Source organism: Vitis riparia, chromosome 3, assembly GCF_004353265.1.
Source record: "Vitis riparia cultivar Riparia Gloire de Montpellier isolate 1030 chromosome 3, EGFV_Vit.rip_1.0, whole genome shotgun sequence".
NCBI lineage: Eukaryota > Viridiplantae > Streptophyta > Magnoliopsida > Vitales > Vitaceae > Vitis > Vitis riparia.
In genome coordinates, this window is record NC_048433.1 from 31,244 (window position 1) to 49,514 (window position 18,271).

At 35.2% G+C, this 18,271-nt stretch overlaps 1 protein-coding gene across 2 annotated transcripts; it reads left to right on the plus strand.

The window, feature by feature from the left end:
- Positions 1–1,455: 1,455 nt before the first annotated feature.
- LOC117911208 (RNA-binding protein 28) lies at positions 1,456–17,351 on the plus strand. Of its 2 annotated transcripts, none has more exons than XM_034825469.1 (18): positions 1,456–1,594; positions 1,906–1,966; positions 2,718–2,754; positions 4,874–5,004; positions 5,112–5,207; positions 5,311–5,389; positions 5,812–5,945; positions 7,339–7,478; positions 10,460–10,510; positions 10,599–10,681; positions 10,763–10,817; positions 10,924–11,038; positions 12,699–13,215; positions 13,300–13,513; positions 13,634–13,704; positions 15,808–15,976; positions 16,142–16,271; positions 16,491–17,351. In XM_034825469.1, the coding sequence occupies exons 1-18, from the start codon at positions 1,493–1,495 to the stop codon at positions 17,168–17,170; spliced, it is 2,865 nt and encodes a 954-aa protein (XP_034681360.1). In that variant the 5' UTR covers positions 1,456–1,492; the 3' UTR covers positions 17,171–17,351. The 2 variants fall into 2 exon arrangements, with proteins under 2 accessions (XP_034681360.1, XP_034681361.1); XM_034825470.1 differs by having other exon boundaries at positions 5,124–5,207.
- The last annotated feature ends 920 nt before the right edge of the window (positions 17,352–18,271 follow it).

An 18,271-nucleotide genomic window follows, 5' to 3' on the forward strand; every position in this document is an offset into this window, starting at 1 on the left:
ATATTAAAATAATAAATTTATATAACATATAAATAATATATAAAATTGTATAATTTATTAATTTAAGATATTCAATTTGTTGTTTTTTAAGATATTAATTTATTTGTATTATGTCAAATAAATAATTGCCGATTTATCGGTTATAAACCGATATTTCATCGATATATAGCCGATTTTGCCCTTTTTTTTGCCAATATTCCTCTCAATTGATAATCGGTGTTGAATTTCGTGGGTGCAAACGTCTCTAATAAAATCTGATTTTTCAATCCATGTTTTCAACATTGGCGGCTTGGAAAATTCAGAAGACCTTTACTTGAGATAAAGGTTTTGTGCAACCCAATTTCTAGACCCAAGCCCTTATGGGTTTTCATGGGCGCAAATGTCTCTTCTCTAATGGGTTGGGTTTAACATTGATCATCATCAACTCAATTGATGAGGAGTGCTTCGGCTCGTTGGGACTAGCTTGAAGCCAAAGGTTGTTAATTAGACCTATTTAGAGTTTGTTTTAATCTATCTGGAGGGAAGGAATCAAAATCATAATCATAATCATGAATTCAATTAAAGCGTTCACAAAATTATTGGGAGATATAACCCTGAGGGGTAGCTCAGTTGGTTCGACTTTGGGTTTGCTCCTTAATGGTCACTAGTTTGAGTCCCTTTAGGCCATTGGAGGTTTACCCGGTTGTTAACTTTAGGGTCCCGTGGGATTAGTCGAAGTGCGCATAAGCTGTCCCAGACATCCACGATTATAAAAAAAAAAAAATAATAAAAATTATTGGGAGATATAATGAAAGTTAAATCGATTCCTTTGATAATATATGAAATATGTATTTAAAAGAGTGCCTTTAAAGCTTGTGTTACCATTTCCCACATGAATTCTTCGACAATCTCGGATAAATAAGTTAGTAAAATTAAGAGAGAAAAAGGTCAAAGTTTTCTCTTAGAAAATGTTGGCTTACCTCATTTTTTGAATTGCTTGTATTCATCTTGGGACATGTAATCAATGGTCCTAATCAGGCAAAATGACATGGATTGCATTGCCATAGTGTTGCCACTCGTTTGGGTGATTTTATATTTAATATAATGAATTTGGTTTCAATTTCAATTATACAAGTCAAAAATGAAAAAGTTACTTTAAATTACTTTCATTACAAGAAAATAAATCGCAAAGCTTCTATAAAAACTATTCACATATTAAAAGATATACCAAGATTATGTCATTATAAATGGGTTAAGAGCTCTCTTTAAATCAAAGTTTCTGGGATTATACCATTTTAATAATGAATTTTTTCATGTGATTATTTAAAATTTTAGCTGCTAAAAGTTAATTCTTACAAGCGCAATCCAATATAACGGATTCGGACCATCCAGTTTGGGCCCAGAGCGGCCCAAGTTCGAACCCCCAGTATATAAACTCTCTAAACACAGCGTCTCTACTGTGTAAATCGCCTTAGGTACATCGTTCCTCCACTTCATCGCCTGCCAAACCGGGATGGGGAAGAAGAACAAAACGGAGGGTGGCGGAGCAAGAGATCAACACTGCCCTTCGACTGTGTTCGTCTCCAACTTTCCTTACTCATTCACCAACTCTCAGGTATTATCGATTAATCTCGCCTTTCATCCTCCGTTTGGTTTCTGAGAGAACCGCAGAGCATGAGGGGAAATTTTGGACCTTTTTTTCCCTTTCCTTTTCTACCTAAACTAAAGAGATAATATTTGTATTCCCCCAGTCGAGTGGAGTTTTTTGCTTCATCCCTGGAAAATTCCAGAATTCAAATTTTATTTTCCTTTATTTTATTTTAAAAAATTTGGCAACCAAAGGGAGGATCAGAGATTCATTCATTTAGTCCTGCACTGTTTCGTGGACTAAATTCGTGCATTTTTTTTTTTGGCCCTATAACTCAGCTCGAAGAAACATTCAGTGATGTTGGACCGATTAGGCGCTGTTTCATGGTCACACAGAAGGGTAAGAAGAAATGCACCCGAAGAAAATCTACATGATTTTTATTTTTATTTTTCTTAGGGAATTGAGTGTGTTAATGTGATTGATAATGGCTGCTTTGAGCTTCTATGTCCTGTTATTTGCTTAGTCATCGATATGACATTTAATTATTGTTTTTGTTCAATTTAAATCTGCATTAGCGTTTAGAAAATAAGTTCTTTAACTTGTTTGGGTAATTTTCATGATTTTAGTTTGTTCTACATTGATTGAAGTTAAATTGTTATGCATTATTCTCAGCTGCCAATTTTTAGCTTTCATGGAAAGAGTAGTGGATGTAGTTGTCTCATACGTGGGAGCTTTCTTGCTTGCATGAACATACCTGTCTTCAAATTTTGTATCTACTTCCAACCCCAATGAAGCATTCATGGTAACAGTGGGGATAGTTTTCATGCCAGCAAGAGATGGTCATGCCAAAGCAATACTAAGCCAGTGTGCGTGCATACTTAGAATTGCTTTGGATTTTTATTTAGACAGTAAAGCTTATGTGTCTGGTAAGTCACTAACGAAGAGGAAGGCTTTGAAGCCATCAAACGTAAAGAAGAGACCTAGAAAATCTGTAGACCTGCTTGATTGAGTTGAAATAAATCATGCTAAAATCCTTCAATTCTCCTTCTTCACTCTTAGTTGAAAATTGAAATCATTGTCTGCATCTATAATGCTACTAAGTGCCAACCATTTACAGTGTTCTAATTTGTTCCTTTTTTTTTGTTCACAGGGTCAACCGAACACCGGGGATTTGGTTTTGTTCAATTGTAAGTTAGCCCTGTGGGTTTTCACCATTCAAGTTGACTTCATCTTTTCCCACTAACTGCTTACTTTTGGAGATATCCTGTAATTCACAAGGATCAATCAATGGTTAAATTTCATGCTCCTTTGTTTTCAAATCTTTCTTAGAAATGGGTGACAACGAGATTGTCAGTAGAAAATGTGTGAAATCACATGGAAACTAGTTCGATTTCGTTCTGGATGTTAGACTGGTTTCTAGATGCATACATCATCTTCTTGATAAATGTTTTCTGAATTTGCAGTGTATGGGTATGGAGATTTATGGATTGCTAATATGCATGTCTATTTTAGCACTTCAATGGATTTTGTTGTCACAGATAGCATGTCAGCTCAATAAGATTTCTCTTGTAGTTTGTGATGCATTATGTTTCAAACTTCTTGAAGCATGGAAATGTTTTGCTAGTTATAATTAGTCTATCTCTAGAACTAGTAAATGTATGCGTATCAAGATGTTTATAAATTTTTGGTTTTATGCTATTAAGGGGGTGCAGTTTAAGGTTTTAAGTACCGGTATCACTCCCTGTATTGATATAAGATTTAGAACTGGATGAAAACGCTGCAATGTGCAAAAAAGGATATGTTAAAAGTCCAAACACATATGAGAAGATGGTGATTAATGAAATACGTCTTGGAACAATCGCATAGATGGTCTGAGCTCTTGCATTAATTATGGCCCATGAGAAGGCAAATACCAATGAAATGCTTCAAATCAAGGGACCTTGTAAATCTATTGGCACAAATTGATGCTCACTATGTCTGTCTAGTGGTCTGGTAGGGGACTGCTTGTTCCTCCATTGCTTTGTTTCCTTGCGCAATGAAAGAGGTTGTTTCTTTAGCTTCTCCTTTAGGCCACCCCAAAGATGTGCAGCGTCTATGGAAGCATGCCCTTTCAACTATGGGCTAGGTAATTGAATGGAAAGGAACACTAGCTTCTTTAGAACAAATGTGGGCTTGGGGCGAGGGGATGAGATATGCTCCTTTAGGCCTCCACGAATGAGGAGTTTAGATGTGCAACTTTGAGTTTTATATGCATGGATATTGAAGCTATTTGTGTGATCCTATTACCAGATACTGTATTCCTCCTCCTCGGGTAAGTATGGAGATGAATAATGGTAGTTGTGCATTGGGACTCCAAAGGCAAATGGGGACTGGAAGGATTTTCAGAGAGCACAGGTGGGGAATGTTATTCAAGTCTTTTGCAAACCAGTCAGGATAGTGATGGCTATTGGAACTTTGGAGTTGACATCCTTGTCTTGCTTGAAGGCCTCAAAGACTTTCTTTGCTCAGGGACCTAGAACTTGATGATGGAAGGGAATATGGCAGTCGTCATCTTATTTCATGGGTTCTAAAGGCAGTTGAGATACTTGGTGATCTGCTTATTAAATTGAGGAGGATATTTTACATATATAAAGATATGGGGGTTCCTTTGCTGTGGAGACGTAAGCTCGCAACCAAGGAGGCAGATATGTGGGCAAAGAGGAAAGCTAGATTCCTGTCTATTCTGTTGGTGATTCTATTCCAAATGATCCTGTTGTTTATTTATTTTGAGCCTTGTTTTGTTTTTCTATTTTAACTTTTGTGAGGATTCTCTCATCTTTCTATGTGCATACTTATATAACAAGATCTAAGTGAAAGGGTGTATCAACAAAAAAGAACAATGTATATGTTTGGATGAGAAATTCTATAAGTTGCTTTATTATTATTGTAATATAGTTTTTATAGTTGCTGTGCTAGACAAACTTATGTGGAGGAATTCAAAAACCTTAGAGACAATGATACATATTGGCTGAGTAAAAGAGGCTACACCAGTTCTTCATCGAGACTCTAGCATTGAGATTCTGGTTTTGGACCTATTGGATGATTCTTGGAACGCTGGGCTTTGAATATGTTGCATCTCTGTAATTGTTTTTAGGAGTGTTATTTGTGAGTATTGCATGGTGCTTATATTTGTTATTGATGGTTTTGTGCTACCATTTCTTACTACTGTTATCATGTGCATTTTGTTTTTAGCATTTCATTTCCACCACCAAATCAAAGTTAAGGATTTCATGTTTACCTTTCTTGCGTGTTTGCATCCATTTATAGTGCTGTTAAAGAAGATGCTAACCGGGCTATTGAACTGAAAAATGGTTCATCTATTGGTGGTCGGAAAATCGGAGTTAAGCTTGCCATGCACCGTACTCCCCTTGAACAGCGTCGATCCAAGGAAAATCAAGGTTAGTATGGCTTAATTTAGTTTTGGACGTAATTTTACACAACTCTTTCTGTTTCATGGCTTCCACCCTGTTTCTAAGATTTTCTCTCATTTTTATCTTGTTATTAGCGGTTCATTCAGATGATATCATTAAGACAAGAACGGAAAAGGATAGTTCTTCTGAGGTGGTCAACCAGGGACATGCTTCAAACTTACAGGAAATAGGTTCAATGTCGCTAATATTCTCATCAATCACGTTCAGTTTGTTTTGTTTTCCTTTCTTGTGTATCTTTTTTTATTTTTTGACTGATGTTCTAAGAAAACACAGAGAAACATGTGGAACTCAGAAAAGCACTGAAACCTTGCACTGATCAAGCTGATAAAGGGAGCTTTTCAGAAAAGCAGAGGTATGTTGTTTGGTCTCTAATCTCCTGATTAGAAAATCGGTTGAGCATGATTTCACATTTCTGGATTCTATGACCTCCCTTCAGTACCCAGTTCATTATATTAGTTAATTTTTTGCTCTATCTAGTGCCAAATTGAATAGAAGAAATGGCTTTAGGTAAAACATTAGCCAACCCCTGAAATTTCAAATAATATCTTGTTAGTTTGGTTAAGTTTACTGTGTGCTTTTAATTTGTTGGGTCCAGATTTGAATTTTGAGTTGCTAAATTTACCTGAATTGCATTGTTAATCATGCCTATTCTTTGTTGCTCAATTATAAATTCACTGTTGTATGATATGATTTTGTTGCTCTTCCTTTAATATGATTAATTGGTCTAATCCTTCAAACAATTGAGTCTTGATATGCATTTGTTCGTGTTAAAAGGGTTGCTCGGACTGTCATATTTGGTGGACTTCTTAATGCTGATATGGCAGAGGTTGTTCACCTCCGAGCCAGAGAGGTTGGCACTGTCTGTTCTGTAACTTATCCTCTTCCAAAAGAAGAGCTTGAACACCATGGTAAGAGTATTTTGGTCCTTTTCCCTTGGATATTGGACATTTGATTTCCGTGATTATATTTTGTTTCATGTTGCATATGCATTAGCATAATGTCATCTTGTTTTGATTGGGTTGCTTTTACTAAACCAGCGAAAATGACTTAGTTATGATACAATTGGATATACTGATCATTTCTCTGGATTTACTGTTTACATGTATGTTTTTTCTCACGTATGAGGTTATTCTTATGCAAGAGGCTACCCATTAACTTGTTTACTGACAGAGTGGTCTTTTATCTTTTAATGAGTAGATTAATTTAGGGAGGTAACAAAACAATTCTCCTAATTCAAAAGCTCTTCATGAATCTTTTGTTTTTCTTAAAAGTCATTTAATTTCATTGCAACCTTTCATAGTTTTCCTTGTAACAGAATATGTTTCCTACTGGGCCTTGTCAAAACCTTTTGTTTATCTTCTGCTTTAACCTTCTGCAATCATGACTCTTTCGATCTCATGAGCCAACATGTTTGCATTCTGTAAATTGAGAAGAGATGAAGGAGGATTCAAATCTCTAACTGAACATACTACAGCCAAACATTTGGATAGTTGAGATGGTTGGTGTCAAATATAACTTGGGAGGATCTATTTTTTCCCTGAGTCACAACCTTCCTGTGAAGTACAGTGCCTCCGCTTTTAGTCTATAATAATCCTATCTTGTTTTTAAGATTTTATTTTGTTTTCTTTTTGGTTGAAGCCATCTTTCAGTTTCATATAGTTTCTTGTGATTAAACAGAATGCATTGTTCTGTCAGTATAGCAGATAATGCTCTGAATGTGATAGTCAACATGTAGCTGAACCTCAATAGCATTTCTTTGAGATTTCTAACCCACCCTTTCAAGAATCAAGTTTTTATGTCTACTTGTATGGTTTTTCAAATTATTAGACAATTTTGTACTATTTAATGTGTACAATTTTTCTTATTAGTCAGTCTCCCAAAAATATACAGAAAATAGCTTCTTCTTTTGCTAATCAAAGTGCATGAACATTAATTCATTACCAGGAGTTAAACATTTCATAGAGCCAAGAGAACTGGAAGCTCACCTTACATGTTTTCTTGTGCATAGTATAAAGTCCTCAGATATTTTCTAATGCAGTTTGCAATTTATATGCTCTGATGTTCACTTGCTCTATGCTTCTTCCTTTGCTTAAAATCTCCTAAGCTGAAAGTCTCTTTTCTTGTTAGTACTCACAATCCCTTACATTCACACTTGAATACATGGGTCTTTAGTCTGAGATGTCAAAAGTAAATGGGTTTTCAGTTGGGATCTCACCAAAGAAACTGGAATCATTTCACGTACAAATTTAATTCATTCAATTTGAATGGTAAAAAGGCCAACAAAGTGTGACATTTTTCCAGGTCTCTCTCAAGATGGATGCAAAATCAATGCCTCAGCTGTGCTTTATTCAAGTGTCAAAGAGGCACATGCTTCTGTTGCGATGTTACATCAAAAAGAGATAAAGGGAGGAATTGTTTGGGCACGTCAACTGGGTGGGGAGGTAAAGTATATATAGGAAAGCTTATTTCTTTCGGAAAATTTCTATATGTTCTAAATTACAAATGGTTTATTTGAATGCCTAAGGGGTTCTAATTTTTCAACAAGGTGTTTATAAGATTAGTAAGATGGTTGCATAATTGTTAAAAACTTACGATACTGATACTTTTTTTATGAATACATATTACAGTCATATCTTATCTTAAGTGTATCTTATGATACATATATGATACATGATATGATACGTTATGTGAAACAACAATGCATATACCTTAAACTATTTTTCATAATTATTGAGAAAAGCAAATTCAAAATTTTTTTCCTTAAAAAAATTGTTATATTAATTGTTTAAAATGTACACAACAGTTAGAAATTGATCATAAAAGAGGAGAGAAAGGTAAGATATCCTACATTGAAAAAGTTTTACTAGGATATCTTTATCTTTATATATATATGTACTTGTTTTTTTTTTTTTTTTTTTTTTTTTTTCTGAAAAGGGATGATGACGAACATAAAAAGTTGGAACTTTAAAGATAACACATAAAGACATTTATATCAACACAAAGTACAAGTACATATGCCTAACTAGAATTTGGAATTAAAAATCACTTCTAAAAATTTAAAAAGTTTATTTTTGTGGATTTTATGATGAACCTATCCATTAAAGCCATATTTTGTTAAATCGAACTATTCAAAATTTTAGCATTCAATGTTTTCATGTGGTATGATGTTGTTCAACTCTTTAAGTCTGACATTTTTTTTTCATGAAATTAGTTATATTTTGAGATAAAAGTAAATAGAAAAATATTCAAAGCAAACCTGTGAAATATACTTGAAGTTTTTAGATTCATCTGCAAGAAAAGCAAATATAACAAAGACGAAGCCAAAATAAAATGAAAAAGTAAAGCATAAGGTTACAAATATTGTCCTTTGGGACTCTATTGTTTTCCTTGCTTCCCTTGGGCTTTCTGTTCCAAGGCATTTAAGGGGACTCCCCTTAATGTGATTCAGTTGGATTGGATAGCGGTGTGTTCTCCATAGGGATTGGCCCTTAGTGGGAGTTCTTTTGTTTTTGTGTATTTTCCTGTTTTTTAGTTGTCTTTGGTGGGAGGATTTCTCATCCTTCTTCTTGTACTTCTTTTTATATTAATATATCTTTGTGGCGTTTCCAATAAAAAAAAAGGTTACAAATATTGTCTCAAAATATAATTATAGATATTATCATACAGATGATGCTCCTCTCCCATTTTCACACTTTCTGGAGTATTTTTAATTTCAGAAAGTGAGAAAATTAAAAAGTGGAAAAACTTATGCTAAGTGTAGCTGCTTTGATTAAGAAGCTTTGCATGAAGAGTTTGGTGCCATGCTTACAATGATACTAGTGTCATGAGACTTGTCATGAAGGTGCTGCCAATTTGAGGCTTGTCCACTGGGGTTGGTGCCAGAATGAGGCTTGCCTAATGGGGCTCAGTGCCTATATGAGGCTTGCTTTGAGGCCATTGTCAAAGGGGTGGTCTTTGCTTTCAATTTGCCTTTAGAGGAGTGAGTTGTATATATGTATGTGTGTGTGTATGTATGTATATTGGTTATTAGTCATATGAGGAAAGCATTGTAGATAATGTTTTTTCATAGTAAAAAGTAGTTATATCATAAAACATATTTAGTTAAGGAAAAAAATATCATAAATTTTCTAAGAACTTGAAAGGTTATAATGATATAATTTTTTTTGGGTTTTTACCAATCTTCACATTTCTTTTGACGGGTACCCACATCAATAAAAAGAACTTGGAGGCTAAGGGTAGTATCCTCTACTCTAATCCAATAATATCAATAATTATCTGTTATGAGATAATATCAATACTTTTGTTATGAGATGTAGCAATTATTATAGATTGACATTTTTTTGAGATTATATCAATTGTTATATTGTAAGATGATTACCAGTTCAAAATTATAACAACCAGTTACTATCCTCTAACTCACCCACTTTCCTTGTCTGGCAATTTACTAAGGAAAGCCACCACCCATTGCCGAGGGATGTATCAAATATCTTTGATACTTTTTTTTTCTTTTTCCTGTTTTGCAAACAAAAAACAAATAGAGATATTGATGTTTGGGCCACATAAGTTTTTGGCTCCAACACTTCAATATTGTTGTATTTGCATCTGGACATGGTTTTAACTTGTGGGCTCATAATGTTATCTGCCAATGTGTAATAATTTCTAAATCTAATAAGCCCTTCAGTATTTTGAAGCCATGGGGGTGCTCAAGTTTGATAATGTGTTGGTCATGATTTCCGCACATAAACTTAGAAACCTAGGTTGATGAACTTTGTGTGAATGCTTTTTCTTCATAATTTTGTTTACCTTTTACAATAGAATAAATTTTTGGAGAATTGAGTTAATGTATAAATGTCAAAATCTAGTTTGAAAGGAATGGCCGCAAGTTTGAAATGTGATACATGGTTTTACAATTGTTTAACATTTTGAAAAACAGTCAAATATTGATGATCATAAATAAAATTTAGGTTTCATTTGATGGGCTAGAGAATTTGGATGAAATTGAATTGATAGTTTGGTCAAGTACCAAAACTTGCGCTTGTTTTTATTTTCCAAAAATGTTGAATTTGTTTTTTAATATGTTTCTTAGACTCTGAAAAGTCTCAAAGAAGCGTTTATGGATTTTATTTTGGCTACCCTCTCCCCAATTGCTCATCAACCATGGACAAAGCGCTATTGTGGTTGTGCTGAATATTCTCATCCAAGCTGTTAAAACATCTGCTTTGTGATAATTAACTCTTGTGGTTTTCAGTCTCTTATGGTTCCATCAGATATGATATCTGGGGTTTTCTTCATCTTTTTTTCTTAGTCAGGACAAATAGTTTTTTTTTTTTTTTTTTTTTTTTTTTGTCTTTTTTTGGTTAACAGTTTTATACTTGATGAAGACATAACAGCCTTTTTCTTTTTTAATTTTTTGGTGGACCAGGGCTCCAAGACTCAAAAATGGAAACTCATAGTTAGAAATCTTCCTTTCAAGGTTGACTATGCCAACATTATCACCAATTCACCTTATTTTCCTGTAGGAGTAGATCTTCAATTCTTCTAAACTACTTATATCTATGCAGGCTAAAGTGACCGAGATAAAAGATATTTTTTCATCTGCTGGGTTTGTATGGGATGCATTTATTCCACAGAATTCTGAGACAGGGTATATATTCTCATTATCCAGAATTACATTTTTTGTGAATGGAATTTCATATTTCCCTTTTTTACTGGTTGTCTTAAGCAGGTTATCTAGAGGTTTTGCATTTGTTAAGTTCACAAGCAAGCAAGATGCAGAAAATGTGCGGTTTGTAATCTACTCATTATGTTAAAAGTAAGTGAAGTTTTCGGGTTTTGTGGGGTCACTTTTTCATTTTCTTTTCTTGTTTATTTTTTTTTCCTTTCCAGGCAATCCAGAAGTTCAATGGGGAAAAAATTGGTAAAAGACCCATAGCTGTTGACTGGGCTGTTCCAAAGAAAATTTATATCACTGGTGCTAATCCTGTTGTTGCATCAGAAGATGGTAATTGTGACCCTTTACTGTATTCTAATTCTATTCTCTTCTAAGGACACATAATGTATTTTTGTTACCTTTTCTTCCTTGTCTGTATTGTTTGATGCAATTGTGTGCTATTTACTTCTCAAGAAAGGAAGAAGATAAGGATATTCTTCTTGTTTAGGATTCTCCATGTTTCCGTCTCTTGTATTGGTTAATGCCATTGTTCTTTACTTATTGGGCAAACATTTGATAATCAGATTGAATTTTTTCCATGTTTTAACTGGATGAAGAAAGGACGAAAGTCAGGATATTGGGGTTCAATTTTATGTAACCTGTTGTTTGGAGAGTGGCCTCTAACTGATGAGATCTTTCTTTTACCTTATGACTTTTGTTTTGGGTAAGATTCAAATATGGCTTAAAGGATGTTCTTAAAGATGTAGAAACTTTTCAAATGTTACGATGATGCTTACAAGGACATAGCTGCTAGATTAACTATTTTTCTATCATGTTGGGACATTTGCTTCCTTTACCTTTTAGGCTTTTCTTTTCTCTTCCTTTTAGACTGAATTTTTAGTTACTGCTTCTCTCATTGTTATCCTTGAAAGACAAAATGTTGGGGGTGATACAGAGCGATCTGATTGATCTGTGAGGCTACAGTTGGATAAATAGGGGTGGGAGGAGGGGAGGGGAGGTAGAGCATAGAGTTGTATGGGCTGAAATTGGAGAAGGTACGTTCTTGGTCAAGCTCATGTTCAAGGTTTTGAGGGAGTCAAAGAAGGGTTTTTTCCTTGGAGAGAAGTTTGGTGCAAAGATTTCTCTTCATAGGTATCCTTCTTCGAATCATTTGTCACAGTAGATAGCATTCTTATAAATAACGAAAAGTTTTTCTTAACTGGTGTTCTGTTTGTGAGAATGGCAAGAAACACTGAAGTTTTGCTCTTTCATTACTTGGTTGCTTCTGATTTGTGGTCACTTCCCATGACGGTTGAAGGACTATTAGATGGTTGGCATAGGGAAGTTTTTGGGCACACAGGAGACATGCATAGCTTCACATCATGCTTATTGTGGACACTTGGAAGGAAAGGAGTAGAAAAACTATTGAGGGGGTAGAGATCCCTATTCATAATCTTGAATATCAGATTTTTATTAGTTTGAGAGTTGCAGTCCAGTTTGGTTATGTGCAAACCAACACCTCTAAACCCCTCTCCCTATTTGTTGTTTCCTGGGCTGAAATTTAGATAGTTTTTTTTTTTTAAAAAGGTCAATCTGATTTATAAGTGCTTTTGCTGGTTTTCTAGTTACCTCTACTAAACATGAACATGTGCTGATTCACAATGAGATTTGAAGACTGTATTGGTGGATTGTACTTCTTTTCTTCAGGCTGCAGTTTGCTTTCATTTGCATTGTTAAATGGCTTGATGGAAAACAAAGGCTAGTGGTTTATCCATGGTATTTATCTTTTTGTCTATATCCTTATCTGATAGACACCTGTTTTCTGGTTTCAACAAAATTTCTAAATAAATAATTTCCAAAATATGCAATAACATCTAGAAACTGTGAACTGTGACATACGGTTCACATGACTGTTTTTCTATGATTGCTTTTGTTTCTGCACTTTGTATTGAAATCCTTTGTTTTTGTTGAGTCATTTCTTCATGTAGGCTTAGGTTTGTTAATTTTACAGGACAACTGAATGGGAGGGATGGGGAGGGTGATACTGATAGTGATGATTTGGAGGATGACACTACAGATATTGATAATAAAGTACCACACCCTCAAGGGGTTGGTAGTGCTCCAGATGACTCCAATACAACAGAGAAAGAAGTAATGCCTACTGAATTTGATTTTAATGAAGAAGCAGACATTGCAAGGAAGGTTTTAAAGAACTTGATCACATCCTCTGCTAAAGGAACACTTCCTTCTTCCAGTGGTGGACCCACGGACCTAAATTTTGATGAAACCATTGACGTACTGAAAAAAACATCCAATGAATCTGAAAAAGCATCAGATGTAACTGAACCTGAAAACTCTAGCAAAAGCAAATTATTAAAACTTAGACCAATAGAGTCAGAAGATGATTTGCAGAGAACAATTTTCATAAGCAACCTGCCTTTTGATATTGACAAGGAAGAAGTTAAGCAACAATTTGCCAAATTTGGTGAAGTGCAATCGTTTGTCCCTGTTCTCCATCAAGTAACCAAGTATGAGTGTATTTAATTTGATGTCCTTCTATACTTCTTGTCCTTTGTTGTAATTCCATGTGATTTTATTGTGTTCGTTGGCAGGCGACCAAAAGGAACAGGGTTTCTTAAGTTCAATACAGTAGCTGCAGCTGATGCTGCAGTATCAGCAGCAAACCCCACATCTTCTTTGGGGATTTTCCTGAAGGGCAGGCAATTGACAGCTTTGAAGGCTTTGGACAAGAAATCAGCTCATGATAAGGAATTGAAGAAGAGCAAACCTGAGGAACGTGATCACCGCAATCTTTACCTGGCTAAGGTTGGTTCTAAAGCAAAACTTCATTCCCCTAGGGGTTGAAGCTGTATTGTTATTGCAGATTTGTATTAGTTATAGATGATCTCCAACATGATTTACCATTTTTTTACTTCAATCTCATAGGAAGGTCTCATTGTTGAAGGGACTCCAGCTGCTGAAGGTGTTTCAGCTAGTGACATGTCAAAGCGCCATATGTAAGTTTCTCAAGAAACACTCTTAAGGTAGAAATGTAGGATGAGAAGCAATTTTTCCCCTTGATATTTGCACATGCATAATGTGCAGTGAGATAATTGAGACTGATAATGGGTTTCACTTTGGAAGTCCCTTTTGTCAGAACAACTGATTTCGTTCTTCTAACCATCTAGACTTTTTATTTATTGCTAAATTAGATGAAGAGTCAACCTGTAGTTTATGCAACAGAAGATTGACCAGTGATAAATTGAATGGGAATTTGAAGCAGATAGGGAGAATATCTTTCTCCCATGTTGCCTTCTTTATCTGAATATACTTTAATTATTTAGTTATGAACATGTTAAATTTTCAGGTGTGCTCCATGTTTATGTTATTATTTGAACAAAGACACAGAAAAATACTTGGGAGTATGCCATATCTTGATTTGAATCCTGCTAGTTCTGCTTGCTAATCTTAACATTTTGCTGCTTTAAAATTTCCTAACCACGCCAGTTTTTGAGATTAAATCTTGTATATTTTGTATCAGATATAAGAGTTAAATACTTATATTATAGATGAGATTTCTGTGTATGTTACTCATTGATGAAGTGTGGTTTGATGAAACCTAACTTGGAAAGAAATACAAGCTGCAATTCTGGAGGGATGTTTATTGGAAATTAGTTGTCCTGGAGGGTTCAATGCAAGGAACCTGAAGAGGGTTTAGATTGATTGGCAGGAGAGAGAGAGAGAGAGAGAGAGAGCATAATCTAACTTCAGTTAGTCAATTGGCCACATAAAAGACATTATCTATAGAGTGCATCTGCCCATGTTAAGCTGCAACTCCCTTAAACCCTATCCTAGTTTAGTTATTTTAATTTAACTTAAAGATGAAAAATATGATGATGCACAAACTGCAACTCCCCTGGTGCAGAACTACCCCTCACCACATTTTCAACACTTTTCTTCATGATGATAAATTTGCAGCAAATAGGATACTCGTAGTGCCTACTTTGTGAAATTTGGTTGTTTCTATAAAGAAAAAGTACAAATAATTTAAAAACAAATCACTCTTCAACTTGTGAAAAAAACCTGCATGTAATTAGATCCACTCTTCATAGACAAACTTGGGATTTGCGATCCCAGGTAAGATCGGTTCAGGATCATGGGATCCTTTTCTATCAGATAGGAAGGGCTGTTGCGCAAAATGTACTTCTAAGTAATTGCCCCATAGATCCTATATCTATCTATATGAAGAAGAAATCATGTAACGAAGGGGATTGTTAATTGTACAAATGGTACGTTGAACTTGGAATGAAGAACTTAACGTTACTTCTTTATCTTTTGAGTTGTTTTGCTGGATCAATTGCTCAAGACTTTTGGTCTCTACCCGGACCGATGAAAAAAATGGGATCACTTCTTATGGACTTGTTGAAAATGATTCTGATCTAATTCACAGCCTATAATAAGTAGAAGACACTCTGGTGGGACCTCATGACTGGAGTAACATGGAAATGGGCCTACACTTGCCTTTAAGGCATGGAAGTTAAGACTTGTCCATTTATCTAATGGTAATTATATCTTTCGGGCCAATAAGAAGTAAAATGGTCCATATGTATGTGGCCTGCCATAGATTTGGGTGTAAATATGTCTCAAACACTCATGCATGTAACAAGGTTTGCGGTGAATTTTTACTCACTTGGTTTGCTAGGCATGAAAAAGATAAAGCTGGTACAGGTTCTAACATAGATATGACCCATAATTAACATCTCCCTTTTTTTTTTTTCCTTCCCATCTTTTACTTCTTTTAGTTTGTGTGTATATATGAGGTATGCATCTCTTTGATTCCTTTATGGAGGATAGAGGAAGAGCTGTAGATCCACCACAGATGCTCCCATCACTATTACTGTGGCTACAATCTGCAGTGTGTTGCTGCAGCAACTCTGCATCATGCTTCTTCTTCATCTTCTCCTCTTGATTTTGTAGTTTGATTGATTCTTATCCTTCTTGGAAAAATCTCTCATGCTGTCTCTCTAAAATTTTTCTGCTTCTCAACATTCTAACTCTGGTTGTTGGCCTGCTTTTGTTTCATGCTCCTTGCAAAGTTTCACTGCCTAATCTCTGTGCAGGTTGGCAAGACAAAAAGATACAAAATTAGAATCTCCAAATTTTCATGTTTCAAGGACTAGACTTATCATATACAATTTGCCTAAGTCAATGACAGAAAAAGAAGTTAAAAAGCTTTGTATTGATGCAGTTACCTCACGTGCTACCAAGCAAAAACCCATGATTAAACAGGTTTGTTATCCTTTTCAATACTTGAGAATCAGCTTACCTTCTCTATGCCAATTCTGTATGTAATAAGATACTTCCTTTTAAATTTGGTTTTCTATTTTTTGTTTCTAAGTTTCAAATTTGTTTTCTATTTTTTGTTTCTAAGCCACTTTAGTGATGCTTATGCAGATAAAGTTTCTGAAGGATATGAAGAAAGGAAAAGTAGTCACAAAGAACCATTCACGAGGAGTTGCTTTCGTTGAGTTTACAGAGCATCAACATGCACTTGTGGCCCTGAGAGTTCTTAACAACAATCCTGGTAAAGTGTTTTTTACGCCATGTTTGGTTCCAGAAAATTATTAAGGAAAAAAAAAAGTCGAGGAAAAAGAAAATAATTTTCTTTAGCATTTATTTTTTTTGTTTGAAAGGGGATTCAACACTGAAAATGCATTTTTTAAATAGTTTGAAACATTTTTTTTTATTGAGATGCAGAACTTTCAATCTATTCTGATGGAATGTGATCTTATGCTATTTATAGAAACTTTTGGTCCTGAACATCGCCCAATTGTGGAGTTTGCTCTTGATAATATCCAAACATTGAGGCAAAGGAGGGCTAAGCTGGAGGCTTACCAGCAGATTAACCATGGCTATCCAGAGGACTTGCAGCCAAATGATGACCCCAACACACCAGAAGCCAGCCCAAACAAGAAGATGAACTCAAGAAAACGTAAGTCCAGGGATAATGATGGACCATTGAAGACTTCAGAACCCAATGAAGGAGATGAATCAGAAGATAAGGTAATCAAAGGAGCTGTCATTGATCGACATGGAGCCAGAAAGAAACATAAGATTAATCCAGCAAAAGAAAAACAGAAAGACAAACGCAAGAAGCTGAACAATCCCCATGGAATCGGGAAGCCTGATGATGAAAAACCCTTAAAAGCAGAAAGCACAATCAGCAAAGCCCGCAATTCAAAGTCTTCAGAGGAATCAAATATGCTACCAAAAAAGAGGAAGCTGCAAGAGCATATAGCAGTACAAGAAGGGAAAAGCCCGAAACAAAAAACAAGGACCCGAAGGAGTAAAGATCCATCAGGGCTTGATAAGTTGGACATGCTGGTGGAACAATATAGAGCTAAATTTTCACAGCAGACTGATGACAAAACTGATGGCCAAAAACAAGGTTCCAGACAGCTTAAGAGATGGTTCCAGTCATAATTTGTACTTAAGATGGTTTGTAGCTGTGAGTGATTTATTCTTCCATGGAAGGAACTGATGTCTAAATGCTTAAATTTGTTGCACTGTTAAAATTTTGACAATTTCCGGAGGATTGTAACCCTACAACCTTGCAATTTTGTTACCCCACTTTCAATGCTGCTGTCCATGCTCTTCTGTTCTAGGTTTATGTCAAGTAAAAGTCCAAGGCATGGAAGTGATTCTACTGAAATTCAAATTTGAACACTTAAAAATGTACGTTATAAATTAATTGGGATTACGCATAAGTGAAAGTATGAGATTCGAGTAGCACACTGGCCGAAACTACTTAATTGATGCCTTCTTTCTGGTGGGTGGGTCCCATACGTCGACCCTTATATGAAAACTTGGTCAGTGGCTCGGGTTCATAAATGGGCGGAGGCCCCTCCTGTGATCCCCTAGAGCGCGAAATCACCGAACCTTCTAGGTTCTGCATGCGAGTCCCATCACTAAAGGATTCTTTTTCTTTTTAAATATTATAAAAAAAAGGTTATTTAAAAAATAAATACAAAAATACACATGAACATTGAAAGTACTTGTAAAAAAAAATCCTAATTACTTTTAAATAAATGTATTAAATTTAAAATTTTCAAATTTTGGTTTCTTATTTTATGATTTTTTTTCTTTTTAGCTGAATCCCTTGATGAGTTCTATGTCAAATCCCTTAAATAATTTTAGAATTATTTTTTGTTCAACAACATTTTAAATTAAAAAAAAAAGGTTATTGTAATCTTGCAAAAAGCCCCATCACAAGACTTCCGTCTTTCCAAGTGTTGTTGCACAACCCTTTCACGGTCCATTGACTATTGGGTCTCTAGTAAGTTTGTGTTAGGCGACACATGGTTATAGAGGGACTTTTTGTTGATGGGACTAGACAAACTTTGTTTTGAGATTTGTTTCTCATATAGATCCTGATGTAGCTCTTTCGTATTCGTGCCTTATCAGTCTCATGGGTAGTTTGGTGGATCTTTCCTGGCTATGCTTCTTGGATACTCGGGCTAGATTGCTTGGCCTTTGGGGAGCTCACAACGCGGTAGGATGCTTGGATATTTCGGTTACACTACG

Excerpts from the sequence above, each read along its gene's own strand:
- LOC117911208 (XM_034825469.1), top strand. The coding sequence starts at position 1,493 with ATGGGGAAGAAGAACAAAACGGAGGGTGGCGGAGCAAGAGATCAACAC. Across the intron at positions 10,682-10,762 it reads CCACAGAATTCTGAGACAGG|GTTATCTAGAGGTTTTGCAT; the intron begins GTATATATTCTC and ends TGTCTTAAGCAG. Across the intron at positions 11,039-12,698 it reads TGTTGTTGCATCAGAAGATG|GACAACTGAATGGGAGGGAT; the intron begins GTAATTGTGACC and ends TTAATTTTACAG.